At 45.7% G+C, this 14,852-nt stretch overlaps 1 protein-coding gene across 2 annotated transcripts in view; it reads left to right on the top strand.

Moving 5' to 3' along the window:
* Positions 1-2,877, top strand: part of KANK4 (KN motif and ankyrin repeat domains 4) — a 39,059-nt gene extending 36,182 nt beyond the window's left edge. For both annotated transcript variants that reach the window (XM_024740382.1, XM_024740383.1), the window contains exon 10: positions 1,014-2,877. In XM_024740382.1, the coding sequence (XP_024596150.1) occupies positions 1,014-1,118 (105 nt within the window). In that variant the 3' untranslated portion in view covers positions 1,119-2,877. The remainder of the gene's footprint in view (positions 1-1,013) is intronic.
* Positions 2,878-14,852: the final 11,975 nt, after the last annotated feature.

Here is a 14,852-nt window from a genome sequence, read left to right as displayed (position 1 = left end):
GCTTCCTGCTGACAGCTGCTCTGTTTGCAGCTTCTTTAGACAGCAGAATGGGAAGCTTCTTGCACAGCAGCCATGGTGAGAAAAGCAGCATGGTATCACACATCGGGAAGTAAAAATGAGTGTATCCTTCTGGGCTGCAAGCCCACTTCAAAGAATTTGTCCTTAGGAAATAGTTAGGAATGGGAGGATGATTTCTGCTCTAAGTTTATCATGGTGAAGACTTGGAAACAACCTAAATCTCCAATAAAAGGAAAATAGTTCAGTAAATAATGGAATATTATGCAGCCAGTAAAAAAACCTTTATGTCCTGATGACTATGTAAGAGCAGGGAAAGTCTTAGAGCATATCATGGTGAGTTAAAAATAAAAGTACATTCAGAATTGATATACATTATCATTCCTCTATTTAAAAACCAACAACAGGGCTTCCCTGGTTGCACAGTGGTTGAGAGTCCGCCTGCCGATGCAGGGGACACGGGTTCATGCCCTGGTCCGGGAAGATCCCACATGCCGCGGAGCGGCTGGGCCCGTGAGCCATGGCCCCTGAGCCTGCGCGTCTGGAGCCTGTGCTCCACAACGGGAGAGGCCACAGCAATGAGAGGCCTGCATACCACAAAAAAAAAACAAAAAAAAACCCCCAAAAACAACAACACATTTGCACAGGAGAAAAGACTGGAGGGAAACTTAGCGAAATCCTAACTCTCATTTAGGTCTGTGTAATGGAATAATGGAAGAGTTGTTTTCATTTCTCTGTTTTCCAATTTTTTAAAAAATGTATTAAAAACCAAGCAACACTTCTTTATTTTCATTGGCACAGATTTCCCAGGAGTGAATGATGTTTCCGTGGAAGGGGGCCCATTTCTCTGATCCTCATGCCATTTGAGTTTCCTCCTCTCCTCTGTGAATAGACTTCTATGTCCCATGCGTACCCCTTTCTTCCAACTCACCCTTCCTTTCTGCGGTGGGAGGCAAATGGGATAAAAATTTGTTTTTCCTTTTCTTTCTCCCTTGTAGGCTGGCCGAACAGCTTTGTCCATCGTTCTGAAATCGCCCGCCCATGTGGAAATTGCAGGGCTGCTACAGGCCCACGCGAAGCAGGGCAGGTCCCTGGGACCGTAGGGGCTGCAGAAGAGCTGGCAGCAAGGAACAGAAGGGGCCTTCTCTGGACTCCTCCCTCGCCCTCGGAGAGGGCACGGGTCATAGCCAGGGGGCCGCCCCGCAAGAGAAGAAACTATGTCAAATACGCACATACATTCCTCTTGTATAATTCGCTCATTACGATGCTTTGTAGTTTTTGCCTTAGGCCAAGCCCCCAAACTGCGGGCTGCAGAGGGGTGCAAGGTACAAAGTGCATTGGTGTTGGCTAAAAAATCCCGGCTATCTTCAGCCTCGAGTTCCTTGTGACTCTACCCTTTGTAGCACCGTGCAGAGACCAGGCAGGCAGGAGCACAGCAGCAAAGTAATACTTTTCACGTGGAATTTTAAAATGCATCATCTTTCTGTTTTTTAATCAATTATATATGAAGATATCCCATTGAATATGCATGTCTAGAGAGGAGGGGGTGGGGAAGGGGTGGGATTTAAGCAGCTTCCCTGGCAGTCATTCTCTGTAGGACCCTGGGAGAATCACCATGCAGGCAGGTGAAACTGGACAAACCCCTCTGGGGCCTTTGTTTAGTTGGCGTTGACAGAGAAATCTGAAACTCAGACGAGGTAGGAAGAAGCACATTGGCATCAATGCCAGATATACAGTCTTGACCATTTCCGAGTCACCAAGTGACTCTGCTTTGCTCTAGGAAATCAGAATTAATCAGGAGGTTATCCAATCCAGTGAAGCACACCACATATATGTAGGCAGAGTTCAGTTACATCAGCTCTTCTGAATCTGTGAAAGAAACAAATGAATCAGAGTGGGCATACTTCTTGGGATGGGTTATTATCATCCAGAAGCCACCACTGTTCCTTTGTACCCATGGACTCACGGTAATCCTGGCTCCTTTCCCCTCCACCCTTATGAGCAGACTATGAGCTCTCATGTGGCTCTGAGGTTTCTGAGGCTCCTAGCTGCAGAACTTGTCAGCCTGCAGCAGGAATGTGGAAGCTGGGCTGGGCAGGGCCCGCTCTGCACTGACATATCTGTCTACTGGAAAGTTAGTTCTTAAACTTCCACAATCCCAGGGCCCCACATGTGCATGGCTTTATCTATGAATTTGTTCTTTCTTAAAAATCTCTTATGCAAAAAAATCTCTCTTGTATAAAAAGGAAAGACATCAAAGCTGGGTGAGCCTCACCCTGGTAACTCAAAAGCTTGAGTTCTCATTTGACTCAGCTATCAATTTGCTTGGTGCCCCTTGGGTGAGTCATGGAACCTCTCTGGGCCCCATTTCATCATCTCTAAAAATGGAGATCGTCATACAACCTTTGTCCTGGGGGAGCTGGGCAAGGAACAGCTGATGGAAGTTTTGGAATCCAATTTGTAATCCATAAAGACTGTCTGCTGAAATGGCACAGCAAACTTCAGTACAACTTTGTGATTCATGAGATTGGCTCTAAGTCCCAGAGAAGGACAGTGATGTGTGATGGTGTTGCTCAGAGAGAATGCAGCAAATAATGATCTAAAATGCTTTAAATGGGTTTATTTTGACCTCACAGCACATTTTAAGAGCAGAATCCCACATTAATAAAGGTTCCAGCCGGGTGCTTCTCAAACTTTGATGTGCATACAAATCACCTGGAGAGCTTGTTGGAACACAGTCAGTCTGCGAGGGAAGGGGCTGGAGAGTCTACATTTCTAACCAGTTCCCAGAGGATGCTGACGCTGCAGGGCCACACCACACGTGCAGTAGCAAGACTCTGGCCCATCCTGACCATTTATATATTAAAATGCTGCCTCTCGATATTCTGTCTCAAAGTTTCTTTGCATTTCTCTGCTCTCAGCTCTGGTGAATTTGCAATCATTGCAAATTATTTTCTATTATGGTTCTGCAGAGAGCATTAAGGGGGTCCATGTCCTGTGTTGCCAATTTAGGGTCTATCTCTGCCTCTCATGTTAGGGTGGCAAATTTTATTTGGTCATATTTTTAAAAATTATCTCATTCGAATCCAGCTATTAAAAACTGCTTATTGACCAGAGAAGGCAGACTGGTTTTCCTAGAGTTTGAAGCCACTGAGTCATTATCAGAAAGACTTTTCCACCCTTTCTGAGATTTTAAATGTTTCTTTTCATGTTGAGTTTGAAACGTGAATACATGATCTCATCACTTAACCATTCCATTCCATTGGAATGTCTGAGCCCAGAGCATGGTGAGATGAACAAGCACAGCCTGCCTCCCTGTCATTGTCACTGCTCTAGAATTCATTCCACAAAAATCTGCTGAAACCGGCCCGGTGCCTGACACTGTTCCCAGCACTGGCTTTTGGAAAGCAGCTGTGGTCTCCTCTAGAAAACCAGTGTCTAAGGTTGCCATGATCCCAATCCCAGGCTTTCCAGGACTTTAAGCCAAGGTTCCACTGATTAATACATTTATCAAGTGTCTGACAGCACAGCCTCCAAGCAACATAAGTCAGGCTCACTGGAGAAGGGAATTAAGTTCAGGCCTGGAGGGGAGACCCACAGATATTTTAGCTTCCCTCACTGCCTGCAAGGGAGCTTGCAATCTGCTTTGGAAGACAGGACACATATGCTAATAGTAAAGAATAAAACCAGACAACATAGTTTATTCCACAGATATTTCTGGAGTACCCACTGTGTGCAGGTGCTGGGCTTGAATTAGAAACATCACAGTGACACAGTTCAGATGGCCACTTCATCTACTTGCGGAAACAGAAGGTGAGAAGGAAGCCTAGAACACTACAGGGGTACCAATAAAGGGCACTAGAGCGGGCCTTAGGAAGTCAAGGGAGGCTTCTAGAGAAAGAGGGGTCTAATTGAAAATGTAAAGATTAGTGGATGTTAGCCAGAAAAGGAAGAGTACTGAGAGGTGAGGAGAGGACAGAGTGTGTCAGGCAGAGAGACCAGTGTTGCCAAGGCTGAAAGATTTGAGAGCTGGCATTTGGGGACCTTCATTCAGTTTGATAGAACTGCCATGTAGAGTTTGAGAGGGACGCTGAGATCAAAGGGTGGATTTGGAAGAGATGAGACTGAAAATACCTGAGGACCAGATCAAAAAGGGCCTGAAATCTGTGATAACTCTTTGTTCTAAAGGCAATGAAAGTCTACTGATTTATGATTGAGAAATTCACTCACCTAACCTTCATTTAACACAGATTTGTCAGATACTTACTCCCTTCCAAGTCCTGTGTTTGGGGATGGGGGCATGCTGGTAGGCAAGTTAGGCACAGAACACACAGTTTAGCAGGGAAGAAAGACAAATAAGTCCTCTTGGCCCAGAATGATGCACATTGCAACTGGGAAAGTACAAGGTGTGATGGGGACACATAGGTGGGAGCCTCAGTCTAGTTGGAAGGTGGGGAGGGAGTCGAAGAAGGCTTCCCGAGGAATGTTTAAGCTATCTGAAGGATGACTAGGCATTAGCCAGGCAAAGAGGAGCTGAGGAAGCATGCATAAAGCCTCAAGACAAGGGAGAACACTGACTTGGAGCATTAGAAGAACTCCAGTGTTCCTGGAATAGAAAAAAGGAAGGATGGCAAGATGAGACCAGAGAGAAATCCACTGTAACAAGACTTGAAGGAAATAGGAATATAGTAAGCGATGCTCAGATTTACATTTCAGAAATAACACTAGAGCTTTGGGGGTCATGAGTGACATTTATTCAACAAACATCTGTGGACTATCTATTCTGGGTCCTAGGTTCCAGAGTTCATGGTTTGGTGGAGGAGACAGGCATAGGCTGACAGCAGCTATGCGATAGGATGAATAATGGAAGTCTGAGTCGTGCTGAAGAGACTGACTCGGCCAGAGGGAGTCAGGGAAGCCTTCAGAGGAGGTGGCTTTACATACAGATGGCCAATACGGACATGTTAAGATGCTCATCATTGCTAATTATTAGAGAAATGCAAATCAAAACTACAGTGAGGTACCACCTCACACTGGTCAGAATGGCCATCATTAAAAAGTCTACGAATAACAAATGCTGGAGAGGGTGTGGAGAAAAGGGAACCCTCCTACACTGTGGGTGGGAATATAAATTGGTGCAGCCACTGTGGAGAACAGTATGGAGGTTCCTCAAAAAACTAAAAATAGAGTTGCCATATGATCCAGCAATCCCAATCCTGGGCATATCTCCAGAGAAAACTATAATTCAAAAAGATTCATGCACCCTTATGTTCATAGCAGCATTATTTACAATAGGCAAGACATGGAAACAACCTAAATGTACATTGACAGGTGAATGGATAAAGAAGATGTGGTATATACGTATATGTGTGTGTGTGTGTGTATATATATATATATATATATATATACACACACAATGGAATACTACTCAGGCATAGAAAAGAATGAAATAATGCCACATGCAGCAACATGGATGGACCTAGAGATTATCATACTAAGTGAAGTAAGTCAGAAAGAGAAAGAAAAATACCATATGATATCACTTATATGTGGAATCTAAAATATGACACAAATGAAACTATCTAAGAAACAGACACACACATAGAGAACAGATTTGTGGTTGCCAAGGGGGAGGGGGTGGGGGAGGGAAGGATTGAGAGTTTGGGATTAGCAGGTGCAAACTATTACATATAGGATGCATAAACAACAAGATCCTACTGTATAGCCCAAGGAACTACATTCAATATCTTGTGATAAACCATAATGGAAAAGAATATGAAAAAGAATACATATATGTATAATTGAATCACTTTGCTGTACAGCGGAAATTAACACAACATTGTAAAGCAACTATGCTTCAATAAAATTAAAAAATACAAATAAATAAAGCTGAGGTTAGTGGATTTCAGGGGGAAAAGCTCAGGAAGGCCTTCAGAAGGAGTATCCTCTCAATGGCTAAGTATAATGGATATGTCCTCAAGATACAGGCCCCTGTTCCATGCTCACAGTGAAAACACCCCGCCCACAGTCTTGCAGGTGAGGCCTCGTATCACTATAGCAGATTCCTAAACACAGGCTCTGCGCCACAGGGCAGCCAGACCTTAAGCAAGACAGTGCCTTAAGCAAGACTGGTCTGGTGTGGAAATATAGGCAAGACCACTGAATTATCTGAGAAATTTGAATGAAGAAACATGTAGAGTTTTATCTACGAGTAGAAGGTCATGTTGGGGAGTGAGAAGAGAGAGAAGCTATGAAGTGGAGTGAGGTGTGAGGACAGGTAGAATTTGCATGCACAGAGGTCAAGCCAGGCAACAAGTATGAGCAACAGGGAGCTACGCATAGAGAAGAGTTGGAGAGCAAAGTCTATCAAGTAGACACCTATGGATTGTCTGCCAGGTCCTCCTGTCCTAGGAACCTCCCCTTCCCAGCCCCATCCAGCATCCACATGACTGTGGCAGGAGCGCCACCTTCCTACATGAAATCTTGGCCCCTGGCCACTGAAGGATGGACAGTGGAACTGACTGGGCCAATCAGGCCTTTGCCAAGGAATTTTGGAGCTGGGATTTAGGAGAGAGATTCAGTCTCCTTCTGGGTGTCTCGGTTATAACATGTTGATCTCAGAAGCTGCTGGTGGCCAGGGACAGCCTTGTGCACTGAGGAGAAAACGTGACTCTTCAGCCAGAAAGACTGAAACAGACTTCCTGGCTTCACCAGAGCAGCGCTTGTTCCTTCTGAAGACCCCAGTAGATAACTACCCTACTTGTTTTCTTTCCCAGTCTCCCCTCGGGGCTGTGTAGCATGGTGGGAGGCTAGCCAGACCATGGTGTCTGGAATTGGCTGTCTCTGGTGCTGAAGCCCAGCTAGACCACTTGGCCACTCAGGCTTCTGATCTGTGAACTGGGGGATAATAGTTCCCCCTCTGTTCTCGTAAGAGGTTAATTAGATTAGGCATCCTTTTAACGCTTGGCCCCAGTGACAGAACTCAATATACAGAAGAGTACTTCCCCTTTCCACTGGCCATTTGATCTTTTCCTCTAGACCTGGCCCCATAAACATAGAAGCTTGCCTTCACTGACTACTTAGAAATACCCAGGCATCAGTCTTAAGGGTGTTGTATGAAATCATTTACTCTCACAATAACCCTTTGAGGTTGGCATTAATATTATCCTTGCTAAATATATGAAGAAACTGAAGCACAGAGAGGTTAAGTAACTCATCCAAGGCCACACAGCTACTAAATGGCAGATCTGGGATTTCAAGCAGTGGATTTGGCTCTGTGACTCCACTCCACCACCTGCCATATATCTGGAGCTTTCCTTGCTCCCTTGCCAGTGACCCAGGCTGGGGACGAGTGCCCAGCAGCAGTCAGTGGCTGACCTGCAGGTCCTGCTGGGTGGCCCCAAGACAGAGGAGACAAACAGGCAGAGCGTTTGGGACTGGAACAGCTGAGGGGTCAGGACCCCCAGGCACTCAGCATTCCTGGGGAAGAAAGCAGCCTTCTGTGCAGGATACAGATAGTCTGAACTCACATTGCCTCAATTGCCCCCTAAGTAGGGAACTCCCTATGATTCCAAATCAGTTCCTTCACCCCCTGTCCCATCCCAGAGAGGGATGGTCCTGGAGCAGAGGAGCCCAGCCGGTGATGGAGGGAGTCCCACCTGCCTTCCTCTCTGCCTCAACTCCACATCCAGACGCAGTGAAGCAAACAGAGCCACCCTACTGCTGAGTAGGGAGCGGGGAAATATTCTTAAATCCTCATTTGCCTTAGAAGTGACGAAATTTCCACTCTTCTCCACAGAAGGGAAAGCTATGAGAAGAAACTAGATAACCTCCTCCAGTGTCATTGCAGTCAGATCCGGAGCAGGATGGGAGCAAAGCCCAGGCCCCATCTGTGCTCTGCCTGCCCACAGAGAGAATGCACACAGGTCTGCTTTCCACCCCCCTGCTGGCTCAGCAGGACAGGCCTGGCCATGCCTCATTAGGGGACTGAGATTCTGATCACCAATTCCAGTGTGTGGGGTTTTCCCGTCATCCAAGCCATTCTTGCATACCAGCTGGGCGTCCTACCTTTCAACTTAATTCTGACGTTATGTACCTGGAAATAGCATCAGATTCCACAAGTTAAGGGCTCAGTCCCACAATACTGCCCTGCACTTCAGTTGCCAATCACAAGCCCAAGTTGGCACCTGTGCTTTTGATGGACAGGCTATAGATTAGAGTTTCCCATGACCTCCTCCTTGGGTTTGATTAATTTGCTAGAGCAGCTCACAGAACTCAGAGAAACACTTACTTACTAGGTCATGGGTTTATCATAAAAGGATATAACTCAGGAACAACCAGATGGAAGAGATGCATAGGGTAAGGTGTGGGAAAAGGGGGAGGAGCTTCCTCATCCTCCCAGAGCATGCAACTCTCTGCATTTCCACGTGTTCACCAACAGGAAAGCTCTCTGAACCCTGGTCCTTGGGTTTTTATGGAGGCTTCACTACACAGCCATGACTGATTAAATCACTGGCCACTGGTGATTGATCTCAATCTCCAGCCCCTCTCGCCTCCTTGGAGGTCAGAGGAGTGAGACTGAAAGTTCCAACACTTTAATCCCATGGTCGGTTCTTCTGGCAATCAGTCCCCAACCTTAGGTGCTGTCCAAAGTCAGTCCTCAACATAACAAAAGACACCTTTATGGCTCTCATTGCTTAGGAGATTCCAAGGGTTTTAGGAGCTCTGTGCCAAAAACAGGACAAAATTCAAATATATATTTCTTATTATTAATCACAATATCACAGGGACACTGCAGGGGGCACCGCGGCTCTGCCTGTGACCAGAGTGAACCTGTGATTCTGGGCTCAGGTGCGAGATACTCGCTGTGTACATTTAAGCCACATCCTTCTTTCCAGCTGTGATCAGTAATAAAGTTGACATCTCTGGTGTCTCATCTCGCAGTGGTTTCCCAGCTTTGGAAATGAGAAAAGTAACGGTATTTATTGTCCCCGAACTCCTTCTCCAGGTCCCCCACACTCCCTGGTCAGCACATTGATCTTGTGGATGAGGCCCAACCTGGTCTTATTGGTGAAGTGGGGTGGAAAAGAGGGGTTGGGGGCTACAGGCAGATGAAGGAATCTTGCCTGAAGGGGGCACTGCCAGACCCAAAGTCTGTCTGAGCCTGCAGTGATACTAGTCACTTCACTTGCACAACTCCAGGGGGCGCCATCTCACTGTATTCTAGTGAACATCACCTTCTGCAGTTGTGTTCCAGGAGCTGCCATTCACAGATGGCACAATGGTGCCCCTGATAGGGCTGGAACAGGGTGCCCTGGGTCAGGGTGAGGTAGGACAGGGCCTCATTTAGGGGGAATTTGGGGCATCCAGGTCTCACGGTTCAGAGGTCTGGTCAGGCAGGCAGGTGGACGGACATGCAAGTAAATAAGACCGTACCAAGGGGCAAGGTGTGCACACCAGGAGCCCATCCAGGAATCAAGAGGAGGGAGTCAGTGGTCCAAGGAGGGGCCCAGCCAGGGAGGATGGAGCGTGACAATTCAGGATGGCACAATTATAAAGCCACCCGAGTGCCACCCCCAATCGACATGATCTAGGCTTAAAAGCACTCACAGCCCAGCAGGGAGCAGACGTGAGGCCTGAGGGCTCAGCTCAGCCGGGGCCTCTCTGCAGTCTTTTGGTGGCCCCAGGCACTTCTTGGCCTGTGGCAGCATAACTGCAGTCGCTGCCTCCACCTTCGTGTGGCCGCCTTCTCCCTGTGTGTGTCTTCACATCGTCTTCCTTCTGTGCATGTCTATCTCTGCGTCCAGATATCTTCTTTTAGGACTTCCCTGGTGGCACAGTGGTTAAGAATCCGCCTGCCAATGTAGGGGACATGGGTTCAAGCCCTGGTCCGGGAACATCCCACATGCCGCAGAGTTACTAAGCCCATGTGCCACAACTACTGAGCCTGTGCTTTAGAGCTCGTGAGCCACAACTACTGAGCCTGTGTGCCGCAACTACTGAAGCTCATGTGCCTAGAGCCTGTGCTATGGAACAAGAGAAGCCACTGCAATGAGAGGCCTGCGCACAGCAATGAAGAGTAGCCCCCGCTCGCCGCAACTAAGGAAAGCCCAGACCAGCAACAAAGACCCAATGCAGCCAAAAATAAACAAATAAATAAGTTTATAAACAAAACACAACAAATTTTTTCTTTCATAAGGATGCCAGTCATGTTGGATTAGGGGCCCCCCTAAGTACCTTATTTTAACTGGATTAGCTCTGTAAAGACTATTTCCAAATAAGGTCACATTCTGAAGTACTAGGGGTTAGGACTTCAATATATCTTTACTGGGGGAAAGGGGGACACGATTCAACACACATCACGTGCTTTTGTTCCTCTCTTCTTAACATGCTCTTCCCTCTAGCTCTCACCCTTCCTCACAGCTAATGCCTAGCTTTTCTTAAAGTTGCACCCCAGTGTAAACTTCTCTGGGAAGCCTTCTGTGACCTCTGCCCCCAGCACCACTACAGATACCCACACAGCTGGAGGGATGGTGTGCGGCCCTGGTACACTCCACGTCAGTGCCACTCAAAGTGTGGCTAGGAACTTTACAGTAGTTTGACATTCTGCAATCAGTGGGCTTCTATTGTGTTTAATTTAATTTTCCAACTTACTCATTTTTATGGATGTTGTGGGTTGAATGGTGGTCCTCAAAGAGATGTCCTTGTCCTATTCCCTTGAAACCTATGAATGTGACCTTATTTGGAAAAAGAGTCTTTGCAGATGTAATTAAATTAGGATGGCAAGATGAGACCATCCTGGATTATCCAGGTGAACCTTAAATCCAATGTTGAGAGTCCTTAAAAGAGTCACACAGAGATAGAGGCAGAGATTAAAATGATGCAACCACAAGCCAAGGAGCACCTGGAGCCACAAGAAGCTGGAAGGAGCAAGAACTATCTTCCCCTAAAGCTCCCAAAGGAGTATATCCCTGCCAACATCTTGATTTCAGACTTCTGGTCTCCAGAACTGCAAGAGAATACATTTCTGTTGATTTAAGCTACTCAATTTGCGCTAATTTGTTGCAGCAGCCAAAGAACCTGAATACAATGGCATTTTACAAATGCATTGATCCACAGTAGATTTGGTAGGAAAAATCGATTCTTAACCACATATTGTTTAAGAAGCACTATTCTGCATAATATCATTGCACACGATACAATGTACTTTATCTGTTTAAATGTCTCTCTCCCGACTAAGCTGTAGACTGAAGGCAGACAGGGTGACTCCATATTTCTTCAGCTTTTAATTCCCATCGCCTAGCTTCTGAACTCACAAATAGTAGACAATAATACATTGAATTTACATGTAGGCCCAGGCAGATCACCTAGGGCCATGTGTGTTGAACATAAGACTAGGGTCTTTGTCCTACTGGACCAGAGTCCCTCTAACCCATAACCTCTTTGTCTGAAGTCCGAATGGGTTCCAGAACTCGGGGAAGGCTGAGATGACAGATGAAATTGTCGTTGAATGCTGCCTTCCCCCCAGATAGCACCAGGACAACCTGTTGTTAAGACAAGACTGTGTTCATTCTTCTCTCAGTAAGATGGAGTCTTAGTAGTGTCTTGGAGAGGGGAAGGCAAAGTTGGGAGATCTACAAGTTTTTGGAGTCTGGTTTCAGAAGCTCTTTCAATGAGGGGCTTGATTAGGATTGGGTAAGGATCATGAAATAAGAGTTTGAGATTGATGGCCACAGCAAAGGAAGCAGCAAGGGTTCAAAGAATCTTGGGGAGTAAATTGTCAGTTGATGTTTTCTGTTGAAGAGTTAAACAACTAAATGATCATTTCAATAGTTTCTTGGAAACTTCCAGGAATAAACAACAGTTACTTCAACTTTCATCCTCTGGGCAAGAGTTTCCTGAAATAGTCAACTTATGTTGAAGCAGAGAGTGGAATAGGAAAGTCAGGTTAATATAAATAGTTACTTTGTGGGTGTAGATGGTTTCACTTCTCTTGAGTCAGGTGGCCCAACTGACGGACGAGAGCTCAGGGGATGCTCAGACCTGGTGGGCACAGACACATATCAATTGCTTATCAGGATGCTAAAAAATAATCTTGCAATGAGAAACTCCTGTCCCTCATAACCACATAGCAAAAAAACATCATTTGTATGCACGCTCACTGTTCTCTTGGCATTGACTTTTCATCATTGATCCCAGGGGAAGCCCTCTGCTCTTTCTCCTCCACCTTCCCTCTCCTTCTGGCCCTGGCATAGCCTTGACTCAATCATGGGGCTAGACTAGGTGCCGAAAATCTGGTTAGGCTCCCCTTTTCTCCCAGAGCCCACCATGGCCAGTGTGAGCACTTGCTGGTAGGCCAGTCACATATGACCGCATGGGTGACCTATTCCACACCCCTCTGGAAGCAGGAGACCCACCCAGCAGCTTCCAAAGTGATTATCCTATTGCAGACACCCGGAAAAATGAGCAGGCCTGGTGGGAGTGAATGCTGATGCATGTCGGAAAGGTCAAGCAATGCTGGCGAGCACACAGTCTCTGGCTGGGAAAGATAGGCACGGCTGGTCCCAGACAAGAAGATCTAATTTCTAAGCAGGAAGAACATAGCTCCCTGTGATGGAACACCAGGCCTGATTTGCCTAGAAATGTATTGGGAGTGGGAGGTGGGGATGATAACTAACATTTATTGAGGGCCTGCAAGGCATTTTTTACACATCATTTCATGGGAAAGCTCAGTATATCCTCAATCTTAGCAAATTGAATAATATTTTCAGTACTCTAAGAGAGACCTCTCTTTAAAAGAAATTTGTAGCAAATCTTCTCTAAACTGAAGGCTACATCCCCTGTCCTTGTTTTGTCCTCTAGTGGACTTCTCTCTGACAAAAGCCCTTATCTGAAAAAAGCACCAGTTAGCATTTTCTGCTGAATACATGCTACCCAGATAGATAAGGTTAAATTTGACCTCCCGGTCCCAACAACAGAAACCACAATTGTCTAATATTTCGTTTGCTAATTGTGAATAGCATGAAAAGATCTGAAGGGTGAAGAGCCCATTCTCTCCAGAACCTACGTCCCATCAGCGCTTCCATTCTGCTCTGTAACACTCACTGGTTTAGTATTAGCAATGAGGGCGCCCTCTAGATCAAGGAGTCTTCACCGAGGTTCGCCCCTCCACCTGCTGGCAGCTTTTCGCCCTCGTGATTCCCTGTAGCTCAGCGTGGCTCTGCCCCTTGGCTCCTATGACTGCTCTCCCTGGTTCTCCTCTCCAGATCCCCATGCCGGGCTCCACTCTTCAAATCCCTTTAAAGAAAGATTCATCCGCGACTCTTCCTCTCTTCCCCCCTCTCCCCTAGAACACTCAGGACTTCTATGATTACTTTCATGAAAACCACTTCCATCCTGCATGTCTACCCTGACCCCTTCGAGCTCCATTCATCCCACCCGACTTGAGTTCAGATAGTGCAGGTGTGTCTGTTGTCCTGCCCTGTTCACTGTGTCTGACACCCTGGTCCTGGCATCTGCCAGAACCCCTTCTGAGCTCATGGCATTCTACCCTAAAAGAGCCCATCAAGGGCTCCCCAGAGCCTATAGAAGTTCTCTAAACTTTAGCCTTGGATTCAAGATCCAGTGTTTTCTGGCTTCCAAACGTCTACCACCACCCTATTTGTCATACCCTCCAGCTGGAAAATACCCCTATTCTTTCCCTACATCTGAGAACTACTTACAATTTTTCCTCAGCTATTACAATCTTTTCATGCCCAATTTCTACATATTCAGATCTCACCTAGGGTTCTTATCTAGTCCTTTGGGTTTAAGGTTCCAAAATATCTTGGAAAGTATATACATCCCAAAAGGCCATCTCTAGTGGGTGTAATATCCTGGAAGGTCGATAGATGGCGCATGTCAGCTACCTCAGAGGAAAATCCAGGAACATTAACTGCCATTACAGAAAAAATACCTGAGGAGTCACCTCAATATCTCAAGAAGTTAGAAAAACAGTAAAATAAACCCAAAGAAAGTAGAATAAGGAAGCAATAAAGTTAAAATCAGAAAATAATGATTAAGAAAACAAAGAAACGGATTTGTAAGTCTAAAAGCTGGATTACTGAACAATAAGGGTGTCCGTAGCTAGCTTTAAAGAAGAAACAGAAGGAGGAGAAAGCACAAAAAGCACAAAATTAGGATAAAGGGAAACTTGCCCTATATACAGAGGAAATATAGATAGGTTTGAGACTATTGTATACTATTATAATTAATATATTTGAAAACCCAAATAAAATTGATGCTCTTTTATAAAAATATATGTTACCAAAATCAGGTTGGAAAGAGATGGAAAACCTTAAGAAGTTAATAACATGGAAGACATTAAGAAAATTCTTCTCAAAAACTCTAGTCCCAGATCATTTCACATGTGAATTTTTCAAATATTGAACAAACAGATATTTCTGTTGCTGTTTAAACTATTCAAGAGCAGAGACACATAGGAAACAATCTTAATTCATTTTGTAAAAGTGACAAACTGGGCTTCCCTGGTGGTGCAGTGGTTGGGAGTCCGCCTGCCGATGCAGGGGACACGGGTTTGTGCCCCGGTCGGGGAAGGTCCCACATGCCACGGAGTGGCTGGGCCCGTGAACCATGGACGCTGAGCCTGTGCGTCCAGAGCCTGTGCTGCGCAAGGGTAGAGAGGCCACAACAGTGAGAGGCCCGTGTACCGGGGAAAAAAAAAAAAAGAAATTAACGATGGTTCCATATTATGAAATTTAATAATATAAATTAACTTTAAATAAGTAAAAAGACCAAAACCATTATGAACGAACCTTTATGAATATTGAAAATGCATT

The sequence above is a fragment of the Neophocaena asiaeorientalis genome, unplaced genomic scaffold, assembly GCF_003031525.2.
Source record: "Neophocaena asiaeorientalis asiaeorientalis breed wild unplaced genomic scaffold, Neophocaena_asiaeorientalis_V1.1 scaffold581, whole genome shotgun sequence".
Lineage (NCBI taxonomy): Eukaryota > Metazoa > Chordata > Mammalia > Artiodactyla > Phocoenidae > Neophocaena > Neophocaena asiaeorientalis.
The sequence above is the reverse complement of the archived record's forward strand: the minus strand, read 5'-3'. Positions and strand labels throughout refer to the sequence as shown.